Source organism: Botrytis sinoallii (genome assembly GCF_014898435.1).
Source record: "Botrytis sinoallii strain Bc 23 chromosome Unknown BSIN_003, whole genome shotgun sequence".
NCBI lineage: Eukaryota > Fungi > Ascomycota > Leotiomycetes > Helotiales > Sclerotiniaceae > Botrytis > Botrytis sinoallii.
Window position 1 is genome coordinate 2,592,513 of NW_024066030.1, and position 20,271 is coordinate 2,612,783.

Below are 20,271 nucleotides of genomic sequence, written 5' to 3' on the forward strand. Positions count from 1 at the left end.
CTCTCTTCAGTTCTGATGTTTCTTTCACCATTAACCTTGATACATGCGAAACTAAGAAATTTTCAAAGCGAACAGCTGGATTATAGAACTGTATTATGTCGATTGGGAACGCGACGAGCTAAGCTCACGCTGACAAAAGAAGCCACCAGCACAGCTCAGGTTCTTACGAAGTAGACGGCACCGTACATCCAGTTCTCATAATCAGATATGAAGCTCGTCATCTCAGACTTCTACGCGGGTCGAGAAGAATAGACGTCTCAAAACTGTTCCATTGCTCAAAACACTGCTCTTCTTTGAGGCTCCCTCGCCCAGAAGATTTTTTCTCGGCCAAGACAAATCTACTGACGAATCATGAGTAGTACAGCCTCATCAATTATCGTCATTTAGACTTGCCTAGCCTGTTCAAATTGGGTTAAGTATTGGCAGATTCTTAAATTTGTCTGGAAGCATCTTAGAAGCCGAGTCTTGAGAGCGGCATTACATAATATAAAATGAAGCTTCAATAATCCAACAGCATCAACCTTGGATGTTGGGATGAGGTATCTATGTTCTCACATCCAGTTCATATGGTTCACAAGGTGGCTTATATTCTTTATCTAGCTCCGTCCATAACCCCCAAAGCCAGCCACGCTATTGGCACGATAAGAATTTCATTCTCACTCCCACTTTCAGTCTAATAATGAACCGATTATTATTCTACTGACCAATTTGTTATTTCGTCGGTATCATGATAGGACTTCGGATTCCTCACAGAATGATTACCAATTTCGATAAGGATACGACCAAACTATGCGTTATCTAACCGTTCCGGGTTCTCATTGAAGCTCGTGGGGATGAACATGACCGCAACTACGAGAATGGTTGTTTTTTCAAAATGATAAGACGCCGATGACGTCTGGGAAATTCAATTTGAACACCGACAGGTCTGCCGATGTAAAAGTATTAAATGTTTAACACAACATATTGAGGATTCTCCACATCTTTCCGTTCATTTCCCTCGTCCCCAGATGTAAAGTTTGGATGATCGCGTCTGATCGTACACTGTCGAAGAAGCGAGATCAATGCGTGCAACGGGCAGCGATGACCAACAGCCTGAATATCAAGGTTGAGAAGAATACCGCCCCGCCCATCATCATGGATCGAGCGCCGGATATTTTAGGGACGTCCGAGATCCGATAGGGAAGATTGACTTGGTAAGGTTATTCGTCGGTAGTTAAGTGAGTTGTTGGCTTATCCCCTGAAAATGCCCCTCTCCGCTAGTCACTAGACTATCTACCCGCATTCCACTGTTCCACTCCTTCGTTTTCCCTGAACATCAGGACCAGGTACCAACCCCACGATTTATATACAATGAGCCTTTTTTTCTACGACCGAGAGTCAATTCGTATCCCAGCGATACCGGTTGGATAATGATTGGACGCATGATTTGATAATGTTATTGGCGTTGGAGGATTAGTTTGATAAAGATAAACACTTGGTAGCTAAGTCTGGCAATGATGCACTAAACTATCATGTAAAATACTTGGCAGCCAGTAAGAGTATTCTACCCGGTGAGATATCGTGATGTATTGGCGATGAGTATAAAGAGATCATGGTTTTCCTTTTGTAGTCAGTACCTCATCCTTCCTTACCCAGAAGAACATCCTCCAACTCATCATGTTCTCACGTTTCTTGTCTGTTACTGCTCTCGCAGCAATTGCCTCTGCTTCCCCAGTGGTTTACCAGCGTGATACAAGTCCATTTGTCTTCACCAACTCCAATGGACTTAACTTCACTCAGATGAATGCAAGCCTGCCAAATATCACTGTTTTCGCAACTGGTATGGCAATCTTTCAGCCAATTTCTTAAAATATATACTAACTCAATACAGGTGGTACAATTGCAGGTTCTAGCAGCAGTAACACAGCAACGACTGGATATACTGCAGGTGCCGTGGGAATTCTAACTCTCCTCGACGCAGTTCCAGAAGTCCTTAACGTCTCCAACGTTGCTGGAGTACAAATCTCCAACGTCGGTAGTGAAGATGTGACCTCCAGCATTCTCCTTGACCTCTCAAAGCAAATCAACGAGGTAATTTGCAACGATGATACCATGAGTGGTGCAGTCATTACCCACGGTACAGATACATTAGAAGAGACCGCCTTCTTCATGGATGCCACCGTCAACTGTGGAAAACCGGTCGTCATCGTTGGATCCATGCGTCCATCCACCGCCATTTCAGCAGATGGACCTTTCAATCTTCTCGAAGCTATTACAGTGGGTGTAAGTCCCAAAGCCGTTGGTCGTGGAGCTTTGGTTGTTCTAAATGATCGTATTGTTTCCGCATACTATGTTACCAAGACAAACGCCAATACTATGGACACTTTCAAAGCCGTCGAGATGGGTAACTTGGGTACTCTCATCTCAAATACTCCTTACTTTTTCTACCCACCAGTTGAACCCACTGGAAAGATTGCATACGATATTTCGAATGTAACCGAGATCCCCCGAGTGGATATCTTGTTCGCAAATCAAGACATGCATAACGATACCCTATACAATGCTGTTTCTAGCGGTGCCAAGGGCATAGTTGTAAGTTCCCCCTTTACCTTCTTCACCGCAAATATCCGACCTAACATCTCTACTAGATTGCCGGTGCCGGTGCAGGAGGTGTAAGCACATCCTTCAACTACGCCATGGAAGATGTAATCAATAGATTGAACATCCCCATCGTCCAAAGTACTCGTGCTCCAAATGGAGAAGTTCCTCTCTCTGATGTCAGCAGTGAGACAGCCTTGCATATTGCATCTGGATACTTGAACCCTCAGAAGTCGAAGGTTTTGCTCGGCATTTTGTTGGCATTGGAGAAGAACTCTACTGAGATTAGTGAGGCTTTCGCAGGAAGTGCTGTTGCTTAAATTTTCGATAAAAAACGGTGTAGATGAATGTTTAATGATACCTTTATGACTGAGAAAATAGCTTTATGTCTTATAGCTCTTCTCAAATACTTCTTGTAAATAGATTAATTTTATATATGTAGCAGTCGCTAGTACGCAACAAAAATTTCGCAAAAGCATCGCGGTCAAAGAATATTTCTTCACTTCTATAAATGGGTCGAGTCTGTCTCGTGACTTACTCATCCTTCTTTTCAGCGCAGTCTTCATTACTCTCCTTCTCGAGGACTCCTTCTCGCATATCCTTCAACTTCTTCCTCGCAGCTTTCACAGATGCTAGGACATCCATTCCCAGATCTCCCGTGCCGATAAGTTCTTTCTCGCCAGGTGGCGTCTCAAATCGAGGGGCGACTTCCGGGAATCCATTTTCATAACTATTTTCAAATTCCTCTAATTTCCTTTCCCAAATCGGAACATGCTCATCCCACCATTGAACATTATCCTCTCTGATCTTTTCTCCAGCAACGATAATATATTGAGTTGCTATCACAACTTTAAAATCTGTATCAATTCCTGGAATAGGGTCGTGATTCGGATTCAAAGCTTCGCAAATCTCAACATCGGGGAATTTTAACGCGTTCTTATCGTGATCGTCAACACTCGCAGCAATGCAGCGAGCATAGAATGCCGAGAGATTGATCCACTCAATACACGATTGAGTATATTCCTCTTGGGTTTTCACATCCAAATCAAGCTCATCCACTGCGCAAGGTTAGCTGAATGTATATGAAAGAGATAGCTGACGTACCTTTTCTCGCATTCCACATATCGTGCTTGACTTCTATATTGATATCATGATACATCGGGCTTTCCTCGACAATCTATCGCTCATCATGTTAGTATGCATCTCATTCGGACCCAACAAGTCTCTGCTCACCTTGCCGTCGACACCCTTGAAAGCTTTTCTTGGGAGTTTCAGAAGCTCAACTATAAGCTGTAACAACATGTCTTGTTTACGATCCTCGTATGGTATAAGTGCCGCTAAGTCGTAAATTGTTTGGAACACAAAATTAAGGGAGTCGCGCGTAGAATCGTCAATTTGTTTGGCGGTTTTCGCAGCAGTATCATCGTTATCAGAAAGGAGAAAATCTATGAAGATGTTTGAAATTTTTGGAACGAACTCCTGACCGGATGGTATCGAGGCTTGTTTAGTGAGGAAAGTAAGCCATGGAGGCTGAATTTCTGTACCAGAAGCCATGCTAGACAATGATTGATTTTGTGCTGGATGGAGATAATATACCTTGCTCTGTAACAAGTAAATGCTGTTGGTAGATGGATATCTCAATAGTTGGATGAACTTACGGTAGCGAGGGGGGTCATTAGTTTTATAAAATTCACTTGCCATTTGTTCGTTTGAATGAAGGACTGCGCCGCTTGCACAACAAGGGGTGGCTCAAGCAATAAAGTGGGGTGTAACCTTATTTATAAGTACCATTTCATCCAATCCTAATAAGCGCTTAAATGTACCCTCTCACGTGTAAGCACACTGCCAGCATTTTGGCACGATGTTACATTACGCGGATGAATTTGATAGCCTATCCAACCACGTAAGTTTTTCTCCAAAATTTCGAAAAACGCGAAACGAACGCCCCAGCCGCTCCTGCAGCCATTAGTCACACGGCGGTACCGACAGTTTGGTAAATACGACGACTTGGGTGGATGACCGAGGTGGGTTCTGAAATACCGCTGATCTCTTACCAGAGATTTACAACGATACCAGGATTCTACCCCGTAGCGCTTAGCCTTTGGTGTTATTCAGAGAACATCACTCGTGATCCGGAATCTGATAAGTATTGGAGTCCCAAAAATAGACCATAGATTGCACCCAGCGGTACCCAGCGGTACCGGCACATTGGTAAGGTAAGAAGGCCAATAAAGTGACTGACTATCGTCTGTCTTCCAATTATTCTACAAATTTGGACTTGCTGTTCGAAACGTCGCTAGCTATTTTCATGAGGACAGTTACATTTTGGCATGGAAGCGTCTAAGGCGCTTACAGTCTCATGCCATGAAGTAGTATATGCGGACGGGACCTAAATTATAAGCCATGAATTGGTTTGTTAGATTTGGAGAAAAGGTAAGAGAAATGTCCCGGCCCCTAGCTATTGCTAAAAGAAGGCTAAATATTCTATTCTTGCAGACAGAGGTGTCAAAAGATGTTATTCGAAGCGGATGATTGGATGAGAGTAGCATTGTTATATTGGTTACCGGTATTGATGCCGACTTAATGTCATGTTATTATGAAATCTTAATCTCTAGATACGCAATAGAGTGTACAAAAAGTAAATCTATAAGAATGATGAGTGAGGCCTCAATGCTATATCCAAATCCATATATTTCTCATCATCAGCTGGCTGATAATTCCACGGTGTTCATTGCTTATCATATGTTTTGCCACATATGATCAAATCTTTATTTCAAGAATATCACGGCGATCTCTTATTGAGCTACAGTTGAACCAGATTCAGAGTATAGATCATCCCTAGTCTCTTTATACATAATGTGGTACTAATGAAAATCAGACCCTCTATTACATCTCCAGTCACACGCTTTTTTTTAAGCCCAAGATGAATCACGGAAGAAGAAATTCCGATAATACTAAGGATCATCTAGTAAGTCACTAACCTATAATCAAGCCATACCTTCTGACCTTTCCTCTAGCAATACCATACACCGCGTGGTAACATTACACACAAGGTAGTGGTTGCCGAGATACATCGAGCTCCCCCGACTCTTCCAAGAAACGACATAAACAATATGCCACATAGATACGGTAATAGAGAAGGTCAGCGCCCAAACCAGTATCCGCTCTTCGAAAGCAGAGAACTGCCTCAGCGAAGAATCAACGCAAATAGAACAGGACCTGTTCCTTTATACGAGTATCCTGTCACAACGCCAGACAAGTCTTCTTTCGACTACAGCCGAGCAAAGGTGGAGCCGCGAGCAGTCCCTCCGCATGAGCGAGCGATGAGGCTCGAGCCGGAAACTAGATTCAATGATGTGGGTTTCATGAGAGGGATTACTGGTCCGGACAAAAAGATTGTCGGTGCAATATATCATCCTGTTGGAGATCGTGCTGGGTTTGCTCGTGCGGAGCTCCAGCCACTTGACCGCCAGGGAAGAGAACATAATCGAATGCTTCATGAGCGAGCGCAGCATGCCCCACGGTCACCAACTTGGCCAACTAAATCAACCAGATGATAAGTTGCGTACAAGCTGGTCAGCTTCTGGGGACCAAAATAGGAGCTAAATGGAGTTAGAAATAAGTCAGAAAATGTATGAGAGATTCAAGTGGGGGTTCGCTTGGAGTGGAGAATGGGCGTTGAGTTAACTTTGGGAACCGGAATGGGGAAATTGAATAGGATAACACGCGAGATAGTGTGGGGAATTGAAAATAGTAATTGTATAAGGAGCCTAGGGTCACAATCTACAAGGTTGATATCACACTTGCCAAGTCTTGCACCGGATACCTTTGGGTAATTGCGTTTGAATTTGTGTCGGGTATTGCTGCGTGCCTTTTTGTGTTACCGTTTTAGAATTGAGTTTGCCGAGGATCAAGGTATAGTTAATGCTTTGAGCCTGTCGTTGGTCCGAAAAGTACTTGCTGCGTTGATGGAATGAGCTAGCAATGAAACAGATAGTTTGAGCAAAAGATGGAACAAATGACGATAAAATGATCATGTGAGAATATTGATTTCGGATACCTGAAGTTGGAGTTCACCTAATTGCTCTTTACGCCTCGTTGAATGTTCAAAAACCATTAAACCTGAAAACAGGTGTAAAAAATACTTCATTAGATATTTTAAGTAAACGGCTGTGATTAGAGGGTGGGACTTCTCGATCTCCGGGAAACCCCTAGAAAAACTTCAAATTCAGTTATATTTTGTACCTGAATTCTCTAGAGTCCGGATTGCAATTCTAAATGAGGTGCTTTCTATCTGATGTAAATCGAGTATCAAAGAAGGTCTTGACATCGAATGCTAATCAAAAGACTAAAAGCCAACATTCCTTCTTCCAGAGATTATCGAAAGCCATGGTTTTATCCACTACCTTTGACTTTCGTTATTCAGCTTCGCTCCTGGCTTTTGTGCACACATCTATGCACTTCGTTCCTGTAATCCAAGAAGAATAATTCACAATACACTACTCTTTCCCTGAGAGAAAACCTCATCTGCAGTCTTCACTGCTCCTTCCTCATATAGTCGATGACTGTATATTATGATCTCGCGATGTCAACGAACCATCTTATCATTGGATTATACAAACTCATATCATAAATTCATATATCAGTTATTCATATTGGAGCTTCGGACGATGGATCAATCACAGAAGCGGAAATATTGTTTCCAGACACGCGTCTTTACAAATTTTCGAGGCAATGCTGATTACATTCCTGGCATGCCAACTATGTCTGCCCCGAGGAATAGACGCTTTGAATCTGTTGCTGAGTTTGTCAAACGCTACAGTCACCGTAAAAGGCAGTGGGAAAATATTGTAAGTTCAGGGGGTCAAGTGGACCTAGGCATTACAGAAGAGAATCTTCGTAGGCTTGGTCATTTGGGAATACCAAAGGGTGTCAACAAAGATAGTTTGATTAAGCCGAGTGAAGACTGGTTCAAGGAACATCCTGAGTTCCGTGAAGACTGGGAGAGCATGATAAAGAATTTCCGTGGAGGACGAGAAATCATCGAGGCCAAGGTGTGCATAATATTTGGAATGATAATTGCAACATTTGCTAATGATTCAACTCATCACAGGCGCTTAGTGATGCTTTTATGAACGATCCCGTGGGAATACTCTTTTTCAATCATCTGACAACAAACAGTTAATGAGGATGATAGAATTCTGGAATTATACACGTCACCCAGCATGAAAGTCACATGTATCCAGGTCAAATTATATATGTTCTCGAGGTTTGAGTTTCCTCTCTTGATTCGCATAACATAGACTCATTTGATACTTTAAAGCCTACATTAGGAAGCGGCCCTAGTCAACCAGTGCTTCTACCTAGTCGAGCTCAACAGAGTGTATAGCCGTCTCTTAACACTGCTGGCTTCTTATCGGCAAAGCCAAATCAAACTGCTGATCTTCAAAAACACAGCAAACTCAACGAAGATGCCATCAATCCTAGTACCTCTTTCTTGATGCCCTCTCAGACCCATCCCGGCAACAGCAACCCATTTTCAGCCACACCAGGTGCAACTACAACAATGTTTCATGGTGGTAACAGCAGTATAGATGGATGGATCAATCAATGGCGATGAGAATATCCTAGTCTCAAAAATCTCACCAATAGGTTAGTTCATATATCTTGGCATGTGACAAGTCCACTAAAACAAAAGCAGAATCGAATAGATTTTGATGTGGCATTGATAATGGAAAAATCATGATGATATAGTGCTTGTATTCGGAGTTAGGCTTGGGTATGAAGCGCATGAAATTCTTTATTTGATTGTTTTCATCCAGCAGTCTGCAGATGACCCAGCGCCTACATACTGGCAGGGTCTAGAATCCCACTATTTTAGGTGTGGAAAAGTAATTCTAATGAGGGAACGAGGATTATCAATAAAAATACTTTTTTTCTTCGACATACAGTCTCCAAAAGCTTCTCTCTCCTCCGTATGACTACTTGAGGGTCCAGACATCCCATCATGAAGCCCACATCCCGTCAAAAATCGAAATGTAAACATTGACCCTGTCGTCAGTACCGTAGAATGTTTGATGGCTAAAGCCGAAGGGACCATCCATCAATTAACGTCACGAATACAATCACGGACTCTTCGCTTGTCAAGGGGCAATCGTGCAGCCCTCGATACTGTGTGGCGTTTTGCTTTGTATGACTTCAAAGCTGTTGGATCAAAGATGCGTCGTGTAGAGTCTGCACGTTATGTGTCAGCAATCTGCAGGCTGCACGTGAACTTGTGCAACATACCAAACGCACTTCTTGGAACATTTTCAAACAAACATACTGCATTGACAATTAATACCTTGAAAAGTGGGAGCATCGAACTAGTTTATTTTGCCCCTCGCCAATAGATACAGGATACACACAAAAAGCCTTGAAATCTTGTCAAGAAACACGAGGAGCTGCATCTTTTCCTTGAGGGGAAGGATAGGAGATTCTCGTAACTCGAAGGACCTCGATGGCCTTTTACCGATTAGGTTGCTAGTTGACGGCTTATTATTATGTGTTCAAGATGAATACAAATGTCTGAATATGCCAGAGTTGTCAGGAGATTTTCAACGCTCATCTGGATCGAGAAGCATGACACTCTCCTCGAGACTGATGTATCGAAGCCTATACGACATTCGGCCTCCCTTCACAAGTGTGATCAAACAAGAACTCTGATAGCTGGACCTCCAAACTTTGCCATCCATGGCTTTTCGATGGAGAAAGTCTGTCTGCAAAAGTCTTACTTAACATCACAACGACTTCTTTCAGCTATTGGACCCTTCCGAATTCTTTCACCCCAAAGACCATAAAAATGACAATGACACCATACTAAAGTACTAACTGCAGATCATGATCTTAGAATTCATATTGCTTATGAACATTTGAAGCCACTAGAGTATGTTGCAGACGTCAAAATGCGTGTAACTTTGAGTGAAAGTGGCTGGAGAAAGTTCGTTACAGAGCTTCTCAACCAGACTGTATCGTCCGATAATCACTAACAAAGTTTTCAGATGAGGAGATTTCGCACACGATAGTGTGTCTACCGGCCTCGCCATTAATAGATGCTAATTTGAGGTAGCAACGATAAAAACTTGTCGAGGAGTGAGAACTTAGCATCACTCGGATATGTCGAAGTATTTTTGTTTTTAAAATTTGCATTGTTATTGGCCATCTAAGCCTCTTGAATGTATCAACTTTCATTTGTATGGTTTGAAAAGTATTCACTTTCCACTCTCTTCCAACAAGGACCGCGAAAAGCCGCTTCTTGAACCAAACCATAAGATTCATCGGATTTTTTCTCAATACCACCTGGCGAATCCAACACAACTTTGTACAATCACTGCTTTTACTCCGCTTTCTATCAACTCTCTTGATTTGTTATTGCGCTTTTGCACCCAGACTCTACTTTTATTAAAGACAATCTTTTCAACTGGATAGCTTTCAAAACCGACACAACTTTTGCCATGTCGATCCAACAGCTTTCCAAATTTCTAAACGATCAGAATGAACTTCGTCGTCAAGCTCGAGGCTGTTTCCGTGCAGTATTCTTACAATACGATTATTCTGAATCGCAACAAGTCTTCAAGGATAAATTTCCTTCAAGTAATTTCTCTGCGCTCGGTGGTCTAAAAGATTGGGAATGGTTCATCGATGAAAAAAGTGCAATCTGCTCGAGCATGTCTGTTTTCGATTACCACTGATTATGAATTATAGGCAAACCAAACATCCGACCGAGCTATTATAACCCGAGATTGCACATTCCAATGGGCCCTGTCCCAAGTCCTGCAACAAGACTCGAGCAAAACGAGACGGGTATGCCAAACGCGGTGTTGGGGCTTCTTTATACTCTATCATTCGAAGAATTGGATGCACTAGCACAAGAGCAATGCTTAGAAGACAGACAACAGTTTTACATTCCTGTTCTAATTCAATCAAGGTCAATTAACGGTTTTGATAAAAAGATGATTGTGGCGACCATTTTCGTGGACATGGCCACCACTAGAGGTGGTTCTGTTGATTTAACAAATGAGTCAACGAACTTAAAATGGGTTACGGCGATCAAACGCATGGGACTAATAGGAATGTCGAATTGGTATGTCAAAAGTATCGAGGCGAAACTTAGAGGATGGGATAAGAGGGTTGAGCCTCTTCTTGTTCGTCTCAATCCAAATCCTACCATTGATCCACGGACAGCCCAAAGACAGGCAGCTATCATCTCGGATGCAAGGCTCAAGCAGCAGCAACAACAGCAACAGCAAGAAGATCAACAAGGGCGACAAAAGCAGAAGAAAGTACCAAGTCGACCAATGATCACAATTTCCCAAAGACAGCGAGACTCTATGCTACAGCAGATCCTGAACCATGGAATGATATCATCCGAGGCCATGCAAAGCTTAACGAATCACAAAAGACTGCTATGGTCGACACCTATTTACGCAAACAACAAAAAGCAATTTATGCAAAAAACAAAGCTGAGAAGAAACGACTCGAGGAAGCTTCTCAAGTTTCTGCTCCAAGGATTGGAATGCCAGGACAACAAGGAATTGTCAAAGCCACAGGACAGCAAACAAACCCACGTGAAGAGGCTATCCTCAACGATATCCTCCGAAAGCAAAAAGATGCAGTACGAGAGCAAGATTCTAGAGGAAGTTCTAGAATGCCGCCACCACCACAACCAGTTCGCAGATACTCACAAAGTAGTCCAGGAAAAGGTCAAGCACAAGTACAATCACAAGTACAAAATGGAAATACCAGGCCTCCACCACAACTCAACTATCCTCAAAATCCTAATAATCTCAAACGACAAGCTTCGAATTCAATTTCTAATGCTATTGGCGCCCCAGATGCTAAACGACGGAATACGGGAAATACGGGTAGTAAAGCGGGAGATTTACAGGACTCTAACAGAAATAATGGAGACTTGAAAGATACAGCTTCAAATCTAAACACAAAGAACAATCCAAATGTTTCTGAGGAAGCCAAACCTAAGACAAGAGGGCGACCTAGGAAGAGTCGGGCTAAGGTACCGCCCACTGCCGATTTGAGTAATCTGAATCAAGGTGGACAGAATAGCCAAGTTGTAGGAACTAGTATGGGCTCAGGTAGAAAGGTACGCGCGAATGTCAATGCGAAGGGTAATGCGAATGCGATATCTGGAAGTCAAGCGCAAGCTGCTCCTGGAAATTTAAGTCAAGCAGCGAATGGCAATGGAATCGGTAACGCGTATTCGAGTGGAAATCTCAATGCGTCGAACAGATCACAAGCTCTTCCGCACGTGGAACAAGCAGCGAAGATGGTGGATTATTTCCAGCCAAAAGCGAACGGGGAGAATGCGGGAGATGGAAGGTTGCAGTAGAGTACATGCGAGATGAAGGTGGATCTGGGGATAGGGTGGTGAGATTGGGATGCGGGTGGATAATATACTGGGTGGAAGATGTAGAGCTGGAGAGGGAGTTACATAGAATGGGCATGTATCGACGCATCAGATATCACACGATACTTCTGCAGTCTTTTGGGAAATCAAGCAGATATGAACGCTTTTCCAAACGACCTTCGGTCGAGCTTGGTATGTGAGAGGGTAGTGGATATTGGTTGGCTCTGGGTATGCTTAGATGGAGCACTACTTCTTGAATCACTTTAGAATAGCTGAAGTTGGGCGTAAGGGGAAGTTTATATTTCTTTATGAGCGCGGGAGTGGGATCGATATTTGGGATGATGAATACATGAAGATGACAGATATGATATGAGGGATGAGAGGGGAGTCATATTAGGCAGCGCTGCGAATGAGGATAGAGGCATAGAGATAGTAATGCTTTTTCAATAATAGTAGTGCGGGTGTTTGAGAAGTGAGGAAGTGATGTGGGTGAGAGGAATGAAAGCCTTTATTTCGGTTGAGAATGATCGTGTTCGTGAAGTAGAATGTCTTGTGTATTTCATGTGTCTGGATTGATTGTAATAGATGATGCGCCAGAAAAAATAATTATACTGAATGCCAGGGCGAATAGCTAGTGATAGAATGGCGGGATGAGCATTTAGAAATTCCATGTGGAAAAGAGGAAAATTGATACACAAATATATTTCATTACAATCCTCCAACTCGTCCGCAGACACCATTTTAACACTACAACTTAGTTTTCTTTCCTTCACTCTCTACAATACCACCCGTCAGACGTGGTGCATAAGATGATCTGTACTCAACCTTCTTGACAGGTCTCTCTGGTCTCTCTCTCTTCTCTCCTGGAACCCTCGGCACGACAGGCTCATCATTAGCTCCAACTCTGCCACCAGATTCACGTTCTTCGCGTGGGTGTCTCTCGTTAGGGTTCTTGGATCCGTCCTTTCCATATCGCTTCTTATATCTCAATTGATCGTCCTCTGCAAATTCCATACGTAAAGGACGTCCTTGAATCTTGTTTACCCACCATTTCCTCGTTTTGGTTTTTGGTTTCTTGGACTTCTCTGCTTTTGGTTTGGCTTCATTTTCTGAATCGGAATCGGAATCGGAATCGCTGGACTCAGATGAGGATTCCGCGTCGGAAAGGTCTTCTTCGATTAAGACCCAACCTTTAACTGCACTCTGCGCAGCTGATACTTCTTCGAATGTAACCCAAGCGTAACCTTTGCATTTCCCAGAATCTTCGAATGTTGCAACGTGAATCTTCTCAATAGCTCCACACTTTTCAAAATGCTCCTTGATAACTTCTTCCGTAGCATCGAATCGTAAATTGCCGACAAAGATCTTCTTGCTGGGTGGTTTGCCTTCAATCACAGCCTCCTTCTTTTCTGGTCGACCCTCAAAAGATTTGTTGTCTTTAATGAGAAGTCTTCGACCAGTGAGCAATTGTTCAGATAATTCAACTGCCAGCTTGACTTGTTCCTCCGTGGCAAAATCCACATAAGCAAATCCCTTATTATGAACGGGCTTTCCAAACTTCTTCTCCACCTTGTTCGCAGGCTTTCCATCATTCGGTCCGGGCATGTGAATTCTGGTAATGTGCTCCTCCTCAAGATCCGAGAATTCCACAAACCATTTGCGTAACTCTTCTTTTGATACACTCCAAGGTAAATTTCCAACCCACACACCATGACCTGAACGCTTTTCTACTTCGGCTTTCTTTTTGGCTTCGGGTTCGGGAGAGGATTCTGCGCCAGATTTGGAAGGGGGAAGTGGTTTGCCTTTCTTTAGACGACGGAGAGCTTTCTTCGAAGGAGGTTCTGGGAGAGTAATATCGACTTCAATTTCTTCGACGGAGGATTTGCGTTTTTTGGTTGGTGGTTCTTCGGACGTCTCATCGTTATTTGTTTCTGTGACTTCTTCTTGAATTTCTGTTGGTTCTGCTTCTTCCGTTTCCTCTGAAGCCTCAACTGGTTCCTCTTTCTTATCTTTTTTCTCCTTCTTCGAGCGCTTCTTTTTAGATTCAATTGGGGTGTTTTCATCAGCACCTGTCATCTCAGTATTGATATCCATTGACTCTGTGGAAACTGGTTGTTCTGTAATAGCGCTTGACTTTCTCTTCTTGCTCTCTTTCTTTTCCTTCTTCTCCTTTCTCTCTTTCTTGTGACCTTTAATTGATTCCATGGTGTCTGATTCAACAATTAATGGCGCCATATTGTGGTTGAAAATATAAGACAATTGACAAAATATATATCTCCAATAAAATTAATCCATCAAAATTTCTTATCGAGAAACTTTCCTCGTCGGCGATACGGTGATAAGATAACCCGGATCTAACGAGGTCTGGACTAGCCTTTTAAGCTTCCCTTGAGAAGGCTGCGCTGTTGTTGTAGTGCACAGGCTATTTTCACCCTGAACTAATCTCAATAACTCTCAGCCTGATGATGCTCTAAATATATGCTTCATTCTTATTCAATAATCAATCTCGGTTCTGCGACGACGGTGATCCTTTTCCTGATTTTGTTACAACAACAACAATTTCATCGACAATCATCCCATCAAGAAATCACTACGATTCCTTATTTGAGGATAATATAGTCGAATATGACGTCGTCCCTCGATGAAGAAATCTTGGGTGAGGATATTACAGAGCACGAGGAAGGTACTCAGAGCAGTCCGCCCGATGAAATCAAACCGCCGCCATACAAGTCGTTCCGGTATGTTGCTCCTTCAATTCTATTCCAATACTTCCTGAAAGATTTACTTGGAGAGCTGTCGGGGACGGTTGTGACTGTACTCAATTCTCTATGACTTAAATACTCACTTGTGCTGTTGCAAACCCAACCTTGCGAACCCAACATTACAAACTCACCCACAAGTTACATCTCTGCTTAGCACGATCATCAACTAATATGTGCGACTATAGAAAGAAGTATCGCAAGATGCGAATAAAGTTCGATGAAGTGATGCGCCAAAGTAATAATTTGTTTATGGAGGAGCAGTTGGCGGATGAGACAGCAAAGAAGTTGGCGCGCGAAAATGAGTTAGTGGAGATTCGAATTTGCTTTTGGAAACTATAGCTAACAAAATAATTTACAGTCGGCTCATGGATTTACTACTAGATATTAATAACTCTGCTCAAATACCAGCCGATAAGCGCATCGATTTGAGTCTCAGTGGACCTGCTCTTGCAGACGTTCCTGCTCTAGTCACAAAAGAAGAGCTTGCGAGAGTTGCCGAAGACACATCACCCGAAGGTCAAGCCCTCTATAAAGAGCTCCAGGATTTATTGAAGGACAGAGATGACACGAACACTACGGATAAACCAACCCAGTCTCTTGCGAAACTCATGTCGACCGTTCCACATATATCTTTGAAGAATCCTCACGTCTCTCCTGAATCATTGGCTGATTTCGAGCCTCAACCGGGAAAAAAGTATCCAATCGGTTACATGTCTTTGGAAGAAATGGATAAATACCTTCACGAAGTTGATGCGTCAATTAATATAGTCCCTGGTATGGCGACCGTCGTCTATCCTCCTACAGCACAAGATGTTACACTTAAGAATCCTCATAGTGTTCTCAATTGGCTTCGACGCCATGAACCTAAGATATTCCTTCAAGATGGTGAAGGTCCTATCGAAAAGATAAACACCAAACCTGGTGCTCTACGTGGAGCAGGAAAACGCATTCATATTCCCGCGCCCGCACGTCAAGATTCCTTAGAAATTGTCGAAGAGGATGGCATTGGCTATGATGCTACGTTAAGCGGAAACAGCTCTAAAATCAAACGAAAGCGAGATGCCGAAGATGATGGTGGATATACACCCAAATCTGGTAACCCAATCAATAAGACTAAGAGGCAAAGACCGTCAAAAAAGAAGTCTGATCCACCTGGCGAGACCACTCCTTCCTCGAGCTCGAGAAAGAGTAAATCGAGAGCAAAACTTTCATCGCCTGTCGACACGGGTCCAACCCCGCATCCTTTTGGTCCAATCGATTAAACGACCTTTGTGTCATTGAACATGGGTCATATGAACGTACTTCAAGGCATTGCGACTTTACTTTTTGGAGGAGGTATTGAAGTTGAAAAAATGCAGTTCTAATTCGGGAAATTTGATATATTGAGACTGTATTTTATAGGAAGGAAAGGGAGCTTTTATGATGAATGGATGGATTACTTTATTGGAGTTAGGGGCGAGGAATTGATATCTGGTTCGCTTCTAAATGCAAAGGGTTTAAGGAAAGATGCATCATTTGTACGATACTGGGGGCAAGGAAAAATTAAGGAATCGAGGGCTTATCGTTTCTCCGAAGATTTATAGAGGATAGTTAAGGAATGAGTAAAAGCAAAGGAATGATGCTTATTAGGTACTTTATGATGAGTTAATTTGGGATGCTTGTGGTCACTTGATATTGATATGAATGCATCGATGATTTGTTCAAGGAAATTATATACTCAAGATGCGCTGGTCAAAGGGAAAAGGAATGAAAGTATTAGCGAGAGGAGAGGAGATCGTCAATTGATCGGGGATGTAGAAGTGTGAAATATTAGAAGTTCTACAAGTAGACTTATTTCTTTTATTATCTTTAAAAAGATGTGAGATGATGAGCTATCAAGAAGAGAACAAATCTTCTATATCTACTTGATTTTAGTAGGCTATGCGTGAATTGGTATTACAGTAAGTATGAGTAGAACGGGAGTATATTTAAGAGAAAGTAGTGCATTGTCCGTCTAGTGTTAAGCGTAGCTACCTAGCTATATGTCGGTTACCTTGAGAATAAAGGTTAGAATGACGATGATATCATTGATTAGGGACGGGCTACCTCATCAGCATAATCTATAACAAAATTCGTCAGACTTTGAACTCTTGATATCTAGAAGTTTGATGGTTCCAACCATACCATTCCTCAGCCCATCTCACCATCGTCCACATTCCACGTGATAAAGAAAGCTCTCACTCTCTCCCGGAACAATTTCCGAAGCAAGCCCTTGTAAATTGAACCCTTGTCTACTAGGTACGATACAACTCCTCGCAATTGATGCAGCATCGCCAATCCGCCATTCGGCCGCTGCTAAATCAACCGATGTGGGGGGAGCTGCAGAGGAAAATGTTATGGAAAAGCTCCGTTGTCGGATCGAGCTTTTGATTCGTAGGCGGGGCACAGCTGATGGATTTTTCTAGATTGGGTGAGCATATGGAACAGAGAGATATTTTGCCTATGATGGATGAATTGAGTGACTGGTTGTATTGTATGATGTTGTGTGTAACCTTTCTGTTGTTTGGTGGTTTCCGGGTTCGGTCAATTAGATGAGTGTTACTAGGTACTACTGGATTCCATGGGTAGAGTGAAAGCGGGAGTGAAGTATGAATTGGGGGAAAATGGAGATTGGAGTCAATGGATTGAATAATGATGGGATAATAGAATGATAATAGAATGATTAACGTGTGATTTGGATGAATTAAATGGAATAAGATGTACCAAATTCATTATGTATTGAAAATGTGGATGTTTGGTCATTCATTGTTTAGATGTGACTCCGTTATCAATCTCTAAGCTTGAGCTTGGAAAATTCCTTCCTTTCTTCCCCTCCTTCCCGTCTTTATTTAAAGTTATTCTAGATTTTCTATACACATACATACATACATACCTACATACACATACACACCTGCAAAATATACAACCCAGAATTGACCCGAGAATATCTCCCTCGAGTTTTCAATTCCTCCTTCGTTCCCTCCTTCCGAGACACCCTCTCCTTCCCCGCGGTTAAGAAATCCCCCACGTTGCTCACTGGTCCTCGGTACAAGCAAGCGCATTGCAGCTAGGAATTTCAGACGTCCGATCGACCAAGCAGAGTAGCCGTCCAATTCTCTATCAAAAAGCCTCGTCTGCACCTCTTCGAAAATGTCTCTCCACCGCAGCATTACCTCTTCCCTTCTTCGCAGCGCCCCTCGATCCTCGATCTTCACCCCACGATTTGGCAGCGCCATTACACATTCGCGCACCATGGCATCCGCAACTTCTTTCCAAAAAATCAAGGTCAAGAACCCAATTGTCGAATTGGATGGTGATGAAATGACACGCATCATCTGGAAAGATATCAAGGATAAATTCATTCATCCTTATTTGGATATTGATTTGAAATATTATGATTTGGGTTTGGAGTATAGAGATCAGACCAATGATCAGGTTACCATTGATGCGGCAGAAGCTATTAAGAAGTATTCTGTTGGTGTGAAGTGTGCTACTATTACCCCGGATGAAGCTAGAGTTAAGGAATTCAATTTGAAGCAGAGTGAGTTTTCCTTTCCTATATATAAAAAAATGCAAATTTCTGCGAAAATGGGAAGCTAGAAAAGAAGCTAATGAGTCTTAAATAGTGTGGCTTTCACCAAACGGTACGATCCGTAATCACCTAGGAGGAACCGTCTTCCGCGAACCTATCGTTATTCCACGTATTCCCCGTCTTGTTCCTGGCTGGAAAAAGCCAATCATCATCGGTCGTCATGCATTTGGAGATCAATACCGCGCCAAAGATATGGTTGTCCCAGGTCCAGGTACTCTTACCATGACTTTCACTCCCAAGGATGGCAAGCCAGTAGAAACTGTCGTTTATGATTTCAAATCAGGAGGAGGAGTTGCCCAAACCCAATACAATACCGATGAATCCATTAGCGGATTTGCTCATGCCAGTTTCAAGATGGCTCTTAACAAGGGATTACCTTTGTATATGAGCACCAAGAACACAATTCTGAAAAAGTATGATGGTAGATTCAAGGATATCTTTGAGGAGATTTTCCAAAAGGAATATAAGACACAATTTGAGGAGAAGAATATCTGGTATGAACATCGATTGATCGATGATATGGTTGCACAAATGATGAAGAGTTCAGGTGGTTATGTTATGGCTTTGAAGAGTATGTTTTTCCCTCTTCCCCCGATTTATGTTTCCACACGGAAGAAACTAACTTCAAACAGGACTACGACGGAGATGTTCAATCCGATATTGTAGCCCAAGGATTTGGTTCCCTCGGTCTCATGACCTCAGTTCTCATCACCCCCGATGGAAAGACCTTCGAATCCGAGGCCGCACACGGAACAGTCACTCGTCATTACCGCGAACATCAAAAGGGTAACCCTACATCCACAAACCCTATCGCATCAATCTTTGCCTGGACAAGAGGTTTGATCCAAAGAGGTAACTTGGATAACACCCCAGAAGTTGTGGCTTTTGCAGAGAGTTTGGAACAAGCTTGTGTGGATGTTGTTGATAAGGAGGGTATCATGACCAAGGATTTGGCATTGGCCTGTGGAAACACCGGAAAGGGAGATTATGTTACCACTGGAGAATATTTGGAGGCTGTTGAGAGAAAGATGAAGGGGCTCTTGAAGGAGAAGTTGTAGAGGCGATTTTATGAGTCAAGATTTACATGACGGGATTAATAGATATTTGTTGGTGGATGATGATTTGATGCGTGTGGAGGAGGTGGATAGACCATATATCGATCTAGATGGTTGGTGCGTATGTGCATGTGTTGGTTGGTACAAATACGTCTGTTTTTTTTTCATTACAATGCATTTTCTGGAGCGGAGAACCCTGTCTACGGATAGGATAGTTTAGTAAGCATCGTTTAGGAAGTATATGATATCATGAATAGGCGAAAATTTGATCTACTTAGCTTTTGGCGTGCATTTGTATGTATGTATCTTTTGATGGGGGGTGATGGTTTGTGGGGGATTGGGATGAGAATGGGAAAGAGAAGGGGTATGGAGGAAAGATGGGGAAATGGGAGATAGGAAGGATGGTAATATAGAAGAGAAGAATGGCAAGAAGGGGGAAGGGGGGAGGGGGGAGGGGGAAAGAAGAAGAGAGAGGGATTAAAAGGAGAGACGAGCGGAAAGGAGGGAGGGATTAGAAGGAGAGAGGGATTAGAAGGAGAGAGGGATCAGAAGAAGAGAGGGATTAGAAGGAGAGAGGAGCGGAACGGAGGGAGAGATAGGAAATAGGTTGGAATTTTGTATCAGGATGGGAATGCGAATCGGAATTGGTATGTTTGTGTGTGTATGTGTATATATAAGTAAATTTAAAGGTTTATATATTTGTAAATGTTTTAAATGTATAAATAGTGAGATAGGATTTATGGTTATGGTTATGGGGTGGATTGTATGATGATGGGGATGGGAATAAATGGTAATGAGAAGAGAAGGGAAGGGATAAGCTATGTTATAATGAGTTGTGATTAGTTATAATGATTTTTTTGAATT

At 42.6% G+C, this 20,271-nt stretch overlaps 8 protein-coding genes across 8 annotated transcripts; 6 read left to right on the forward strand and 2 right to left on the reverse strand.

The window, feature by feature from the left end:
- Positions 1 to 1,656: 1,656 nt before the first annotated feature.
- EAF02_002430 (uncharacterized protein) lies at positions 1,657 to 2,897 on the forward strand (the record flags this gene model as incomplete). The annotated part of the gene is made up of 3 exons (XM_038898478.1): positions 1,657 to 1,819; positions 1,871 to 2,571; positions 2,628 to 2,897. The coding sequence occupies 3 exons, from the start codon at positions 1,657 to 1,659 to the stop codon at positions 2,895 to 2,897; spliced, it is 1,134 nt and encodes a 377-aa protein (XP_038762170.1).
- Positions 2,898 to 3,111: 214 nt separating this feature from the next.
- Positions 3,112 to 4,253, reverse strand: EAF02_002431 (uncharacterized protein; the record flags this gene model as incomplete). The annotated part of the gene is made up of 4 exons (XM_038898479.1): positions 3,112 to 3,635; positions 3,682 to 3,754; positions 3,811 to 4,179; positions 4,236 to 4,253. 4 exons carry the CDS (start codon positions 4,251 to 4,253, stop codon positions 3,112 to 3,114), a joined length of 984 nt encoding a protein of 327 aa, XP_038762171.1.
- A 1,247-nt stretch (positions 4,254 to 5,500) lies between these two features.
- On the forward strand, positions 5,501 to 6,134 carry EAF02_002432 (uncharacterized protein; the record flags this gene model as incomplete). The annotated part of the gene is made up of 2 exons (XM_038898480.1): positions 5,501 to 5,545; positions 5,595 to 6,134. The coding sequence occupies 2 exons, from the start codon at positions 5,501 to 5,503 to the stop codon at positions 6,132 to 6,134; spliced, it is 585 nt and encodes a 194-aa protein (XP_038762172.1).
- A 1,206-nt stretch (positions 6,135 to 7,340) lies between these two features.
- EAF02_002433 (uncharacterized protein) lies at positions 7,341 to 8,197 on the forward strand (the record flags this gene model as incomplete). The annotated part of the gene is made up of 2 exons (XM_038898481.1): positions 7,341 to 7,631; positions 7,967 to 8,197. The coding sequence occupies 2 exons, from the start codon at positions 7,341 to 7,343 to the stop codon at positions 8,195 to 8,197; spliced, it is 522 nt and encodes a 173-aa protein (XP_038762173.1).
- Positions 8,198 to 10,070: 1,873 nt separating this feature from the next.
- Positions 10,071 to 11,962, forward strand: EAF02_002434 (uncharacterized protein; the record flags this gene model as incomplete). Its single annotated transcript, XM_038898482.1, has 3 exons — positions 10,071 to 10,266; positions 10,321 to 10,905; positions 10,956 to 11,962. The coding sequence occupies 3 exons, from the start codon at positions 10,071 to 10,073 to the stop codon at positions 11,960 to 11,962; spliced, it is 1,788 nt and encodes a 595-aa protein (XP_038762174.1).
- A 765-nt stretch (positions 11,963 to 12,727) lies between these two features.
- Positions 12,728 to 14,215, reverse strand: EAF02_002435 (uncharacterized protein; the record flags this gene model as incomplete). Its single annotated transcript, XM_038898483.1, has 1 exon — positions 12,728 to 14,215. One exon carries the CDS (start codon positions 14,213 to 14,215, stop codon positions 12,728 to 12,730), a length of 1,488 nt encoding a protein of 495 aa, XP_038762175.1.
- Positions 14,216 to 14,605: 390 nt separating this feature from the next.
- EAF02_002436 (uncharacterized protein) lies at positions 14,606 to 16,004 on the forward strand (the record flags this gene model as incomplete). The annotated part of the gene is made up of 3 exons (XM_038898484.1): positions 14,606 to 14,718; positions 14,928 to 15,044; positions 15,101 to 16,004. 3 exons carry the CDS (start codon positions 14,606 to 14,608, stop codon positions 16,002 to 16,004), a joined length of 1,134 nt encoding a protein of 377 aa, XP_038762176.1.
- A 1,906-nt stretch (positions 16,005 to 17,910) lies between these two features.
- On the forward strand, positions 17,911 to 19,410 carry EAF02_002437 (uncharacterized protein; the record flags this gene model as incomplete). Its single annotated transcript, XM_038898485.1, has 3 exons — positions 17,911 to 18,301; positions 18,387 to 18,923; positions 18,968 to 19,410. The coding sequence occupies 3 exons, from the start codon at positions 17,911 to 17,913 to the stop codon at positions 19,408 to 19,410; spliced, it is 1,371 nt and encodes a 456-aa protein (XP_038762177.1).
- Between the last annotated feature and the right edge of the window lie 861 nt (positions 19,411 to 20,271).